The sequence below is a fragment of the Eulemur rufifrons genome, chromosome 2 (genome assembly GCF_041146395.1).
Source record: "Eulemur rufifrons isolate Redbay chromosome 2, OSU_ERuf_1, whole genome shotgun sequence".
NCBI classification, from domain to species: domain Eukaryota; kingdom Metazoa; phylum Chordata; class Mammalia; order Primates; family Lemuridae; genus Eulemur; species Eulemur rufifrons.
Window position 1 is genome coordinate 69083405 of NC_090984.1, and position 13408 is coordinate 69096812.

General features: G+C 43.9%; 1 protein-coding gene and 1 pseudogene across 1 annotated transcript; both read right to left on the reverse strand.

Annotated features, from left to right (window-relative positions):
* Positions 1 to 1715: 1715 nt before the first annotated feature.
* LOC138398348 (mediator of RNA polymerase II transcription subunit 28 pseudogene) lies at positions 1716 to 2530 on the reverse strand (annotated as a pseudogene).
* Positions 2531 to 2857: 327 nt separating this feature from the next.
* Positions 2858 to 4090, reverse strand: LOC138398353 (cytoplasmic polyadenylated homeobox-like protein 2). Its single transcript, XM_069492751.1, has one exon. The coding sequence runs from the start codon at positions 4088 to 4090 to the stop codon at positions 2858 to 2860; it is 1233 nt and encodes a 410-aa protein (XP_069348852.1).
* Positions 4091 to 13408: the final 9318 nt, after the last annotated feature.

The following is a 13408-nucleotide window of genomic DNA, read 5'->3' on the forward strand; positions in this document are numbered from 1 at the left end:
AATTTAAACTTCAAAATGAATAGTGACAGGAGTGGATTATAATACTGAATAAACAAAATAATTCATGAATCCATGCTGATACTGATGATTTCTTTTAAAAAGGATGAGGCAAAGGAAAAAAAAGGGAAAGCCCTTTCTTTGAGTAGAATGCCAACTAATAAGTGTTTAGAAGCAATGGTAGAAACAGATTCTTTTGTAGCCAGTAAAAAAAAAAAAAAGAAAAAAAAGAAAATCAACAAAGAATAAAATATTGGGTAAGAGACTGGTGGGAAGCAGAAGGTGGAGAAATCTGACAGGCACTCACCTTAAGCAAGTGATCAAATTTGCGTCACGAACAATGGCGTCAATGGTATCATGCACCCCTAACATATTAATACCACACTGACAAGAACACAACATCATCTATCTATGTATTAACAGTATTCTTGCCAAAACTGGTTGCCTAGACCTGATCATGAAAGGGGAAAGAGTCAGATAAATCCACACAGAGAGACACCCAGGAAAACAACTGAGTTGAATTCTTTAAACAAAAAAGAAAGAAAAAGAAGAATAAATGCCATGGAAAACTAAAAAGAAAAGAAAAGGAAAAAAAAGAGTCTGGGGACCTGTCTTACATTATGGGACATTACAGGAGACTAAGAGTAAATGAAAATTAAATGCAGTTCGTGACCTTTGGTTGGATCCTCAGTAGGGGGGAATATTTAATAAAAGACCTTATTGGGATAATTGGGGAAATCTGAATTTGGATTGTATGTTAGATAATAATGTTGTGTCAACGTTAAAATTTTACAGTAATTATATTGCAGTAAGACAATGTGCATGTTCCTGAGAGATAAAGAGTCAACTCTCATACAGTTCATAAAAGCATATATACACATATTTACAAATTTTATGTAGGCATTTGTATACACACATATTTATAGAGAGAGAATATGGCAAAATGTTAATAATTGGTGAATCTAATTGGTGCTTATTCATGCAAATTTTCTAGAGATTCAAAATTTTTCAAAAGAAATTTGATTTAACTTTTTTTTTTTTTTTTAAGAGACAATAAGAACAATCTTTAAGCCTCATACTTCACCTATGCCCTAACTGTCATGGTACTAAGACACAGTCAGCCATATTATTTACACTGATTCATTACCATAGAACGCAACAAAATTTAGCATATCACTGTTCCTACTACATCCCTCCTCATCAAAAAAGTAAATAAACACCACACAAAATATCAACTTGCCCCAAATAGAAGCAATAATCGATGAGGGATTCTACTGTACTATTACTACCTAACCCAGGATATTTTAATCCTCTTCCTATCTATTTACAAAATATCCTCACAGAGTTCTGGATGCATTATAAACATTGTTGTATTAGATACTTTTTTTTTTTTAAGATATAAAAGTAAAATGTATTTTATCTTAGAGGAGAAGAGAGAGAAAGCTAGATTCCTCTTCTTGAGGTAGTTCAAAGTTTAAACACAGAAGATTTACCTATTTTTCTACACTACCATTGTGGGGCAATTACCATAAAAGGCCTACAAGCTAAATCCTCATCCCCATTCTCAGACTATGATGCTTTTTTCCCCCACATAGAACAAACTAACTGGAAACATAAGAAGAAAAATCATGCAAAAATTTAAAAGGCAAACAATCTGTAAGTATCACCATGCAAAGCCTGTGGCAAACTGTCTGCAGCTGCCTCACACTGGCACACTCTCAGGCTGCCGCTGTTGCCCTCTCCCTCAGGTCAGCTTCAGAGGTGCAGGGACAGTGGCTCACGCCTGTTGTGGGCAGGCCAAGGAGACCTCGGGAATGTCCGCTGGCTTTTTGTGCTGCACACTGGTGTCCTCCAGCACCTGCTGCCAAGGCAGCTTTGTAAAGTGCGTCTGGACCAGCACATCTTTCCGCTGTAATTCATTCCTTAGCTGTAAGACATCCTCTTTGATAAGTTGTTCTCGACAGATTACCTGCAATCTTTTTTGTAGGAAAAAACCATTCTGTCTGTCTTACAATATCTAGAAATTTCTGGATACACTGATCAACACCGAATCGAATTTCTTCATGATCAGTGTCATTGATGCAGTCCTGACTAGCCAGAGAAGCAAAACCAGCCTCAAGAGATGACTCCAACTCGTCCATCAAAGTACTGTTAGACGGTTTCAGAGTGCCTGGTGCTGCCCAAAGAAGCAAATCCTGGCCTGGGAGTCCCGGCGGAGATGGTGGAGGCTCTGGTGGCTGCCCAGAGAACATACTGGCTAGTGGAGCTGTCAAGTCCAGAATCAGCACCTGCCTTTAATACCTGTAAGATGTATGGAGGCCAGGCTGGTGCTGTTACAATGCCCTTCAGTCAGCTTCTTCGGTGGGGCTGGCTGCTGGGAGATAGAGCTGAGCCGTGGCAGGACATGCTCCATGTCCTGGAGATACTGCTTAGGTCTGTGGAGTTGAGAGCTTTGCGATAGCAGCCATTAGACCTCCCTTCCAAAAGCAGCTGCTGTGGGGCTCCTCGTACTCCTGTACTTCTTTTTGCACATCTTGTCTCTGCCTGGAGCAGGGGTTGGGCAAGAGTCCGTTCTTCTGAAGAAAAAATTACTTTTAGATTTTGCAACTCTTGTGGTTTTAGGGATGTTCTTGCTACCTTTGTGCTTGTTCATTTTTCACTCCACACTTTAGATCAGGATTTTCCAGAACACTGTAACCTATATGGTCAGGGGTTATAACACGTGGACATTGCTTCTTGACCAGAAGGGGGCACCAAGGACAAACAGCTCATACAACTGGAGACAGTTAACATGGAGGCTTCTGGAAGGGCCTTTGCCTTGGGCTATAGGACTATGCTTACGGCTTTCTGAAACTTAGTACTACTTCCTGGACCCGCATCCTTGGTCCCTCTCAAGCCAAAGCTGCTGCATTTGAGCCCTGGGTTGATCTGAAGTCCCTTGGTGCCCGTCTTGCCCCAGAGACAGCAGCGGTGGCTGCTGCATTCGAGCCCTGGGTTGATCTGAAGAAGCCCCTTGGTGCACGTCTTGCCCCAGGGACAGTAGCGGTGGCTGCTGCATTCGAGCCCTGGCTTGATCTGAAGAAGCCCCTTGGTGCACGTCTTGCCTCAGGGACAGCAGCGGTGGCTGCTGCATTCGAGCCTTGGGTTGATCTGAAGCCCCTTGGTGCACGTCTTGCCTCAGGGACAGCAGCGGTGGCTGCTGCATTCGAGCCTTGGGTTGATCTGAAGCCCCTTGGTGCACGTCTTGCCCCAGAGACAGCAGCGGTGGCTGCTGCATTCGAGCCCTGGGTTGCCTCTCTTGATAATTCTGAGGCTGTTGGTGCTGCTTCAGGTGATATTGCCAATCATTCTGCTGCTGTCCTTGCAACAGTGAACAATGAGGACGTTCTTTCCCCTGCTCTTCCTGCTCCTTTCCCACTCCATACTCACTATGAGCATAATGTGAATGAAACAGTCTTGCATGCTGGCTTTCCCTGGTCTCGGTTCTTTTTCTGACACAATAAGGCATAGAAGATATAGGAGGAACAAGGTATGTTACTGAGCTGTAGCTTGGAGAATGCCCACTTCCTGTGTTACCTTGATCCTCCAAAACACCACCTGGTTGGTTTTTAGTGCCTAGGCCCAGACAGGAGCAACTGGAGCCCGCTCGTTGACTGGGAACCCCGTGTTTCTCCAGAGAGGAGGAACCAGCTCTACCCATCAGAACCTTCTGGGCACAGGAGAGGCTCTGCTTGGTGTCATAGTTGGGAGCAGCAGCCTGGGTATCCTGGAGGCTTAAAAGTGGATGGGTTTGGACTTGGAAATTGTGTTGTTTCCATGTAACAAATATTCTGCGTCTCTCCTCAGGTGGAAGTCTGGCTCTGGTATTCTGGAACCAGTTATCGATGACGTTCAATTGACAATGGAAGTTTTTGGCCAGTTCATCTCTGGTTGTAAAATCAGGATAAGGGATGCATGTAAATATTTCCTTAAGTTTCTGCAGTTGTTCCGTAGTAAATTTATGTCGGTGTTTTGTTTTCCTTTTTTTCTTTGTTCCTCTTTCTTCCTTATGACCATCCTCATCTTCTGGAAAACCAGGGCCGGGGGAAGCCATGTGGATGGACTCTCTGGGCCAGGGTCTCTCCAACTGCACCCAAGATGACAAATTCTAGAGCAGAATTACTTAAATACTCACAGGTGCCCACCCTGATCACACCTCCACCACCCTAGTTGAGCCTTCTTGGATTTATTTACAGACCCCACCTTTTAAAATCCTATCTACCATTCATTTAGCATCCGCAACCACGAATTTTCTTCTTTAATTCTCGACTATCACATTTTATCCCCATTTTAGAGCTGAGGATCCTTGGGGCAGAATGGTTCAGAGCCCAGAGTCAGCTCTCTGACCCAGGCAGTCTGAACGAGCACCGAGCCCCTGATTTAACTTTTTATGAAAAATAAAATTTAACTGAAACATTTATCCACTTAAAAGGCAAAGTTTGTTATTAAAAAATCCAACTTTATGCAGTTTACTTATAAGAGCCACATTTAAGCTGAAGGATACTAAAAGATTAAAAATAAACAAGGTTAAAAAAAGAAAGCTGGGGTGGCTCTATAAATATCAAAAAAGATTTTTAAATAAAAGGCATTACCAGAAAAAGAGGATTATCTCAATGATTTTTTAAAAAGTTCAACTTGCCAAAAAAAATGCTAGAAAATTCTTAAATTATTTGTACCTAACAAAATGGCTTTAATATAGAAAGCAAAATTGACACATCTATACAGAGGAATAGAAAAACCTGCATTCATAAGGACAGACTTTAACCTAAATCTCCGTTAATGATGGACCAAGCAGCCAAAGTAGCATTCAAATGAGGGAAGCAAAGTGCAGACATGCAAGGAGCTGAATTTTAGCATCCACGGATACCTTCTGAAATATCGTTAAAGGTTGTTCTCTTGCCAAAGAGAAAAATAAATCCAAAAGGAAGATGTGAATACAAAAAACAATGGCAATCAAGAAGGTAGTAACACATCCTCTAAGAATTATTTATTATAGAAAAAAAAAAAAAAAAGCCCCAGAACTGAGATCATCATTCATTCATTCATTCATTCATTTGTTTTTAATGTAAGAGACAGGGTCTCACTCTGTCACCCAGGCTGAAGTGCAGTGGCAAGGTCATAGCTCACTGCAGCCTAGAACTTGTGATCAAGAGATCCTTCAGCCTCAGCTTCCCAACCAGCTGGTACTACAAGCACCCACCACCATGCCCAGCTATAGCTGTATCTGAGATTATTTTAACGTAAGAGATAGAAGAAATACAGGAAAAAGAAACTGAAAGCACACAAGTGTTCTTATTTCATGCAAGAGGAAGCTATATATTCTGATTAGAGGATAAAAAATGTTTAGATACGTGTCAAAAATTTATTGTTTCTGAACCACTAGAGTGAAAAAATAGAAACAAGAATAAAAGCAAACAAATGAACAAAGACAGGAAAGGGAAAAAAAACAAGAAAACAATAAACATGGTAAAATATGGCGTGTCAGTCTAACATGTCAGTGACTGCAACAGAAGTCTTACATAAAGGGAAGCAAACCTATGGCCTATTTACAATAGATACCCCTAAAATACCACATTAAAGTCAAATGGATAAATAACAGAAAAATGCTACCTACCAGATGAGTGCGATAATATCAATAGCTGTTTGAACTCTATTTTGCCCATTACCAAGAGAAAACAGAGACTGTTTTTATTTAAAAAATCACAATCCACAAAAGTTATAGTAATCACAAAGAGTTAATGCATTTTTCCCAAAACTTCAAAGTACATAAAGCAAAAAGCCTTGTAAAAATATAAGGTGGAGAAAATCCATAACCACAGTAAGTCAACACCCTTAGAATCCACTCCCATACTTATTCTCTAGGTTTCTCCTGATATATTAGCAAAGCCCTGCAATTCGCTTAGTGTGTGAGTTACTTCTTCCCAGATCTTAATATAGGCCAGTCCCTGCAGCATGCTGAGAACTGACCCTAGTTACAGGGCTTAGGGTAACAAGGGAGAATTGTGGCTGGTCTTAAAGACAGCGAGCACCCCCTTTCACGGCATGCCCCAAGAGAGGTGATCACAGGGTTTTCAAGCAAAAGGCAGCTAGTCTCTTCAGATATTGGAGGACAGTGGACTTCCACTGGCAAGGGAAGCTCACAGGGACTTGGAGTTTCAAGATTGTCAGTTTTACCATAATCCAATCAGATATTCCAAGTTTCAGAATGCTATTCTGTTCCTGCCAATGCCCTAAACTTTAACATGAGATACTTGGCAACAGTGAGAATTTAACAATCATGATTCAACAACCTACACCATTAAATTTTGTGTCTTATTTTCAGTAAGATCAGCTCTGTGGCCGTAAGTAATAAACAATTCTTTTAGTGCTGAAATAGATCTCTGGTTTTTAGACCATGACTTGAGCTTAGCATTAAAGGGCCCAAGACTGTCATTTTCCCTCCGTAAATACGCTAGTAAACTCAGGAAGATCCACCCCACATCACAGCCCATGTAGTCGTCATTACTGCCGTAAGAGTCAAGTCAAGCGGTTGCTTGGGATTCCAAGGAGTTCCCTTCCCTTGACATTTCATGACAATTACCCACAAGTGACAGCTTGATTAATTGTGACACCACTGTATGCCATAGATTACTTTCATCCCATTTCCCATTGGCAGCAGCTGAGCACTACACTTAAACCCAAACAAATCCCCAAAAACCATGTGTGTGTGTATGTGCTCTTGGGAGGGTCTGTCTTGTGGGACAATACCCTATACCAATTCTGAATCAGCTAGGGTCCAGGCAGGAGACAAACTCCCCAGCAAATTGAAAAGAGAAAGTTTAGCATGAAGAACTACTTATAGGGAGTATATACTAATAGATAAAGAATACCAGAGGGGTGAGAAGAGTAGCCAAGGAAGAAACAAACTTGGCAGGGCCACCCCTTCCCAAGGCTGGGATTCAGACCTCCTTTGAGAAGTGGGTGGGAGCTGGTCCAAACTCAGGGAGCTGAGGCAGGTTGGTGGCCAGAAAGCCTCCTACCAGGTGCTGCAGGCAAGCACACAGGCTGGGGACTGGCAATAAAACTTGCTGAAGAGTCAATGCCACCTGGTGTCCCACATATATGCTGCTGGCAACCATGGAGCAAGCAGAAATAGGTGCACACTAAAAACAGGAAGAGAGGCCCTTTCCTCCTGCAATGTCCCTCCAGCATCCTCTACTGACAAAGTGTAACATTGTGCTGGACGGCAAAGAAATGTGTACAGTCTAGCTCCATCATCAAGGCAATGAAGGGTGGACTCAGAGGTGAGAGTTAGGAAATTGATAACTGTTTAACTTATTCACTACCCATTGCCCTTTTCCTTCAACTAGCTCCACAGCCATCCAGGGCTGTTTACCTGGAACAGTAACCTGAACCCCCATTCCCAGTGGGGGCTGAGCCCTGGGCAGTGCTGCCTGGGGAGCATTGCAGGAGCTGTCTGGGAAACTTTGCTATGGGCACAGGCATAGGAGTCCAAGGACAGACCCCAAGGCAAGCCCTGAAACCTTCCATTTGCATTTCTCTGAATCCTCCTTGGGCAACAGTGACCCCTAACTTTCCCTTGATAGTTTCATCAATTACTCCAGCCAACGAGAGGTTTTGTTGTTATCCATTTTTGTCTGTTGACCTAGTAGTGACCCCAGAAGCTACAAATGACCAGGTGGTGCTTTCAACATACAAATTCAATGGAAGTATCACTGTACTCCAGGTAGAAGTATTTGTCCCTTGAACGCTAAAATCTCTAAGCTTAGCAGAACCCAGACTGATGGAGACAAGAAATACTTTGTAAGTGGGTTATCATATAATCGTTCGGAGTGGAGGCAAGGTTACAGGAGAGGAAATTGAGGCACGTGGAAGTTACATAACTTCACAGCTTGCATAATTAAAAATAGCTGAACTGGAATTTAATACCACGTTCAACTTCAAAGTCCACTGTTGTTTCCTACCGTCTGCCAAGCTGCTATGAAGTATTCATGATTCATTAACACAATGTCAAAGCCCAAACACCCCATGCTGTCTCTCAGCATGTAAGATAATCACCTACATCTCAGACACACGACACTGATGCTCAGCTGCTTGAGTATGTCCTGTCCGCTTGTGTGTTCTTTATTCAAAAAGCAGCACCAAGGCCAGGCGCGGTGGCTCACGCCTGTAATCCTGGCACTCTGAGAGGCTGAGGCGGGAGGATTGCTTGAGCTCAGGAGTTCGAGACCAGACTGAGCAAGAGCGAGACCCCTGTCTCTACTAAAACTAGAAAAATTTAGCCGGGCGTGTTGGCCCATCCCTGTAATCCCAGCTCCTTGGGAGGCTAAGGCAGGAGGATTGCTTGAGCCCAGGAGTTTGAGGTTGCTGTGAGCTAGGCTGACGCCACGGCCTGCAACCGGGCAACAGAGTGAAACTCTGTCTCCAGAAAACAAAAACCAGCACCATTTAACCAAGGATGGCAAAACCAAGTCTCTCACCTTTATAGCTAAAGTGGGCTTACCTTATCCCAAGCTGAGGCTTTTCCAAGCTTGAAGATGCAACAGCAAAAACTAGTTCATGAGTCTAGACCGTTGGCAGTTGTATTAGCACATTTTTTATCCTGTGGGCAGCAAACACTCGGCTAGTCTGGCTTAAGTGTGGTGTTAGCGGTTTCGCAGAAGAAAGGCAACAAGCTTCTGATGGAGGAAAAAGCTGACCTTTAAGGACTCCTCTAATCCCAGGCTCACCTGTTGTTCAGAAAAGGAGCAGCTGTGAAGGAGCTCCGCCCCCGCCCTCGCCCTCGCAGATGGTTGAATGCTACCAACCCTCTCCTTTGCAGCCTTGGAATACCTGTTTTAAGACAACCTCTACCTCCGGGGCACACTGATGGGGCTTGGGGAGACACATGGCCGAGATTTGGAGAAAACATTAACTGGGACCTACAGTAAATGCAGAGCCCTTTTGTTTTTAAGAGGCAGCTGGCCGTAATCTAATAGGGAAAGAAATGGCCATGATGTAATTATTCTTCTTGAAGATGAAACTTCATAGTAACATCACTTTCATTTGTAGAGGCATCGCCAAGACCAGGCTCCCACGTGGGCTTCAGAGACTTGATTGAGCGTGTAGAGCTCGGGCAGGGTCAGGTGTTACTCCTCTACCCCTTCCAGTTCACCAATGAGTCAGGGGAGGTGTGGAGGCAGAGTGCACCTTCGGAAACGTGAAATGAGACAAAGTGCCTTCAGCTGCTGCCACCCGGCAGGGTGCCTCCCCTTCCACCCCTCCACCCCTCCACCCCTCACACAAGCCAACTGGGTCCCCGCCTTATTCAGCTCTGCTTAGCACTGGCGGAAGCCTATTTGTCCCAGGCTCTCAGAACCCAGCCGTCAAATCTGATTCACAAATCAGTGCGCATACAAAGAGGCAAGCAGGCAGCTTCCCACTATTTAAATCTTTAAAGATAAGACATTCATTGTTTCTACTATAGCAGTAGTTATCACAATTTTTGTGTTTATTTAACAAACATGAATATGGTAGTCATTATGCCACAGGCGCTGTTGTAACCACAAATACTCACTCATGAAGCCTCATAAAAGCCAACAGGAAATATGTTCTATGATTAGCCCTATTTTAAAGGCCAGGAAGCTGAGGCACAGAGAGGATAAGGAATTTACCCAAGGTCACACAGCTAGTAAGCTAAGGCCGGTTTCAAAATTTCAATACTTTCACTTATAGCCACTCATACAAGTTTGGCTTTTACCTTCTAAATGCTCTGAATGGCAAGTGTCTCTGCCCTCACAATTAGAGAAAAGGTCCCTATTGCAGTCTCAAGAGATATGAAGACATGTATGGACAAAAACCAAATAAGGATGCATTGTTTTCTTAGAAGCCAGGCCTTTTTGGTCTATTTGCTCTGTTCCAAACTAGCAGTAACAGCAGTCCATCTCAGAGGCTCCCATCATCTGAAGTCAGCCAGTATCTGATGTCACCATCCCCTCTTGCTTGCTAATAAGAAGCAAGCTGGAACTGACAATACCTAAGGTTGTTCTCCTTCCAGCTCAACACAAAATAGAAACCTGACCCGAGGGATGAGAATGGTAAGAACTGGAGGGTCAGGGACTGTGGCTCTGTCTTGGCCCCTCAGCGAGAGCCTCTGTGCATTCTGCAGCCACAGCCCCGGCAGCTGTGGAGCCATCAGGGTCCAGTGACAAGAGCAGAGGGAAATCCAAGGACACTCACACTCAGCTGAGGCCTCCACAAGCTGCGTGGCAGACCCTGTCCTCACCAAAGTGTTTAATACTCCTGTAAGGATGAGTATTTTTAGCAAAGCATAGCTGTTCACTTGTTAAGTGACAAGTAATTGGAATCATTCTGGTTTTTGTTTTAATGTAGTCAAATTTATTATTTCTGTCTCTGCATTTTCAGTTATATTTGGAAAGCCTTTATGTACATCAAGGTTAAAGAGGAAATCATTCATTACTTACATGGTATCATTTTTTACTTTTAAATCTCTAACTCATTTAGAGTTTTTTCTTGCACATGGTATAAAATGTGGGTCTCATTTTATTTTTCTTTTATTTTTAGTTGATGCATAATTATTGTACATATTTTGGGGATACAGAGCGATCTTTGGATACATGTATACAATGTGTAATGATGAAATCAGGGTAATTAGTACTTTCATCACCTCGAACATTTATCATTGCTTTGTGCTGTGAACATGCAAAATCTTCTTCCAGGTTTTTGAAAATATATACTAAATTATCGTTAACCCTATTCACCCTACAGTGCTACATAACACTAAAAACTTATTCCTCCCACCTAGCTGTAACTTTGTAACCATTAACCAATCTCTCCCTGACCTTCCCTCCCCACTCGCCTTTCCAATCTTTAATAACTGCAATTCTACTCCCTTCTTCTATGAGGTCAATGATTTTTTAGCTCTCATATGTGAGTGAGAACATTCAGTATTTATTGTTCTGTGCCTGACTTATTTCACTAGGCTCATTCATGTTGCCATAAATATAGGATTTCATTCTTTTTTATGGCTGAATAGTATTTCATTGTATATATGTACCACATTTTCTTTATCCATTCATCTGTTGATGGACATTTAGGTTGATTCCATATCTTGGCTATTGTGAATAGTGCTGCAATAAACATGGGGGTGCAGGTATCTCCTCAATATGCTGATTTCCTTTCCTTTGGATAAATACCCAGTATTCACTTGTTTTCAATAGACTGAAAGAGGGAAAGTGCCCCAGACCTGATCCTAAGCCCTGCACTGCTGAACAACTCTAGAGTCCATGAATAAATATCAATATACTAGCCCTTTGGTGACTAATAATGGGGATTCTGGTCAGGTACTACTTTCAGAGCCTGCAGGATATTTTAGGGGCAAATAGAATTCTCAAAATTCCTTATACCATGCCAAGCAGAGCACATCTGCTCTACCCCTGTACAGCCCTGGAAAAGGAATGATGCCTGCTCTGCCCACATCCCCTTCTCAGAGAAACATCCTGAACAATCCTACAGGACACCACAGGATTCTACTTCCTCCCCTCCATCCACAACACTGGTGAGCATCTGACCACAGGGCAGTCAGTCCAGACTTCTGGTCTGGCTCAAAAAGATGAACTTTGCAAATCATATTCTTCTCTTGAGAATTGGAAAACTGAAAGCAACTAGAATGTCACACAGCTAGAAAGTCACATACCCAGGGCACTGTGGTCTAAAAGAAACTGAGAAGTGGGGGCAGGAGAGAAAGAGGTGGATGACTGCCTGGGAGTGTGCTCAGTCCCAGCTGCTCTCTCAGCTTCCAGTTCTAGTCCAGTGTGGCTTGGGCCCCTGCTTTTAGATGCTGATGACATTTCCTCCTGAATCCAGACACTGTGAGAGCACTACTGGAGGACAAGCATGGTGGCCCACTTACTAGCAACAGAACTTGGAGCAAAATCTTGGCTCCCACATCAGAACAGATGCGTCTGTCCTCAGAAGCAGGAGTGATCACGAAAATACTTTACAACTATGTGGCATGGGCCCCCCTAGTCAGAATGGAGGTCTGCCCCATCAGGTGCCTGCAGGGGACAAAGCAGATGTGTCCTAGCTGCCTGCTTAAGTCCGGGATCATGGCAGTTGGAGGAAGGCCATGGAGGGCAGCTTCATGCCCTTGACTGAGTGAGATAATGCCGCAGAGCTCACTATAAATTATCAAATGTGACAGTCTTTCCATTGCTCCCACCGGACTGCTTCTCAAACCTCACTCCCTCTGGGACCCCTCTAAAAGACAAGGAAATTGCCCTGGTCAGGCACACATACCCAAATCCTTAGGTGGAACGAAAGCAGTCACTTCAAACTGTGGTTCTTTTGTGTCCATGTGAGTTAGAATGGGTCAGGGTGTGGCCATCAGAGTGGGAGAAACTCTCCTTGGGGGAGACTTTTTAGGTCCCTATAGACAAGGACATGCAGTGCCTGTCGCCATGGTGACAAGCACAGGCATGTCCCCTCCCTAGTAGAGAAGGGACATGACTCACTCCTTCCCATAAGCCCTACCCAGTACCTAGGCTCTACCAGCGACGTCACACAGCTTAGCTTGCACAGCCACATGAGGCTCATACAAATAGGTACCGCTTGCATAATTTTAAGGTGACACCTAAATTTTTCATCTTAAGCTTGAATAGCTGCAAAGAATACAACTTCCAGTATATAGTAAATACCAACATTTTAAAATAAAGCTGTTTCATGGCTCCCTTAAATGTAAAAACAAAACTGGATTGGGAGATAGACTATGATGGGCATGGTGGGGGGAGAGATGGGAGGGACATTAAAGAGCTGAGATCTAAATGCCCCATCATCATCCGTGCTAAGCAGAAGGGGAGGAACATTTCAGGCAGAGGGAACAAGGGCAAAGGCCCTGAAGCAGAGACAACCCTGACTTGTTGGAAGAACAGAACAATGAGAGTATAGCAGGAACATGGCAAACCAGGGCCAGAGGAGTCGGAGACGGCTGTGAGGCGCAGGCAGGGGCTGGATCGCGTAGAGCTCTGGAGGCCGTTTGTACCGACCGTTTTGCCTTTGCCTCTCTTATGCCTCCGCCCTTGTGCCCCTGCTCTGAGCTACCGGGGTCCGACTGTGTCAATGGGCTCAGTTGACCACGGCTTTCTAGATGTGCTCAGCCCAGGGTGTGCTCCAGCGGGTCCAAAGAGGGAAGAGGGCACGGGTGGGTGTTTATTTCCCTGATGCCCTTCTTGCAGGCCTGTTTCTGGTCACAGCTTCCTTCTCTAACCCTGCACCCTTCATGCCTCTGAGTGGTTGTACCACCTACTGTTCCGGCCTAGAGGACTGCACTAACTCCTGTGGTTTCCCAATGGGAAACTTTTACCACCTTGGTAAA

Excerpts from the sequence above, each read along its gene's own strand:
- LOC138398353 (XM_069492751.1), bottom strand. The coding sequence starts at position 4,090 with ATGGCTTCCCCCGGCCCTGGTTTTCCAGAAGATGAGGATGGTCATAAG.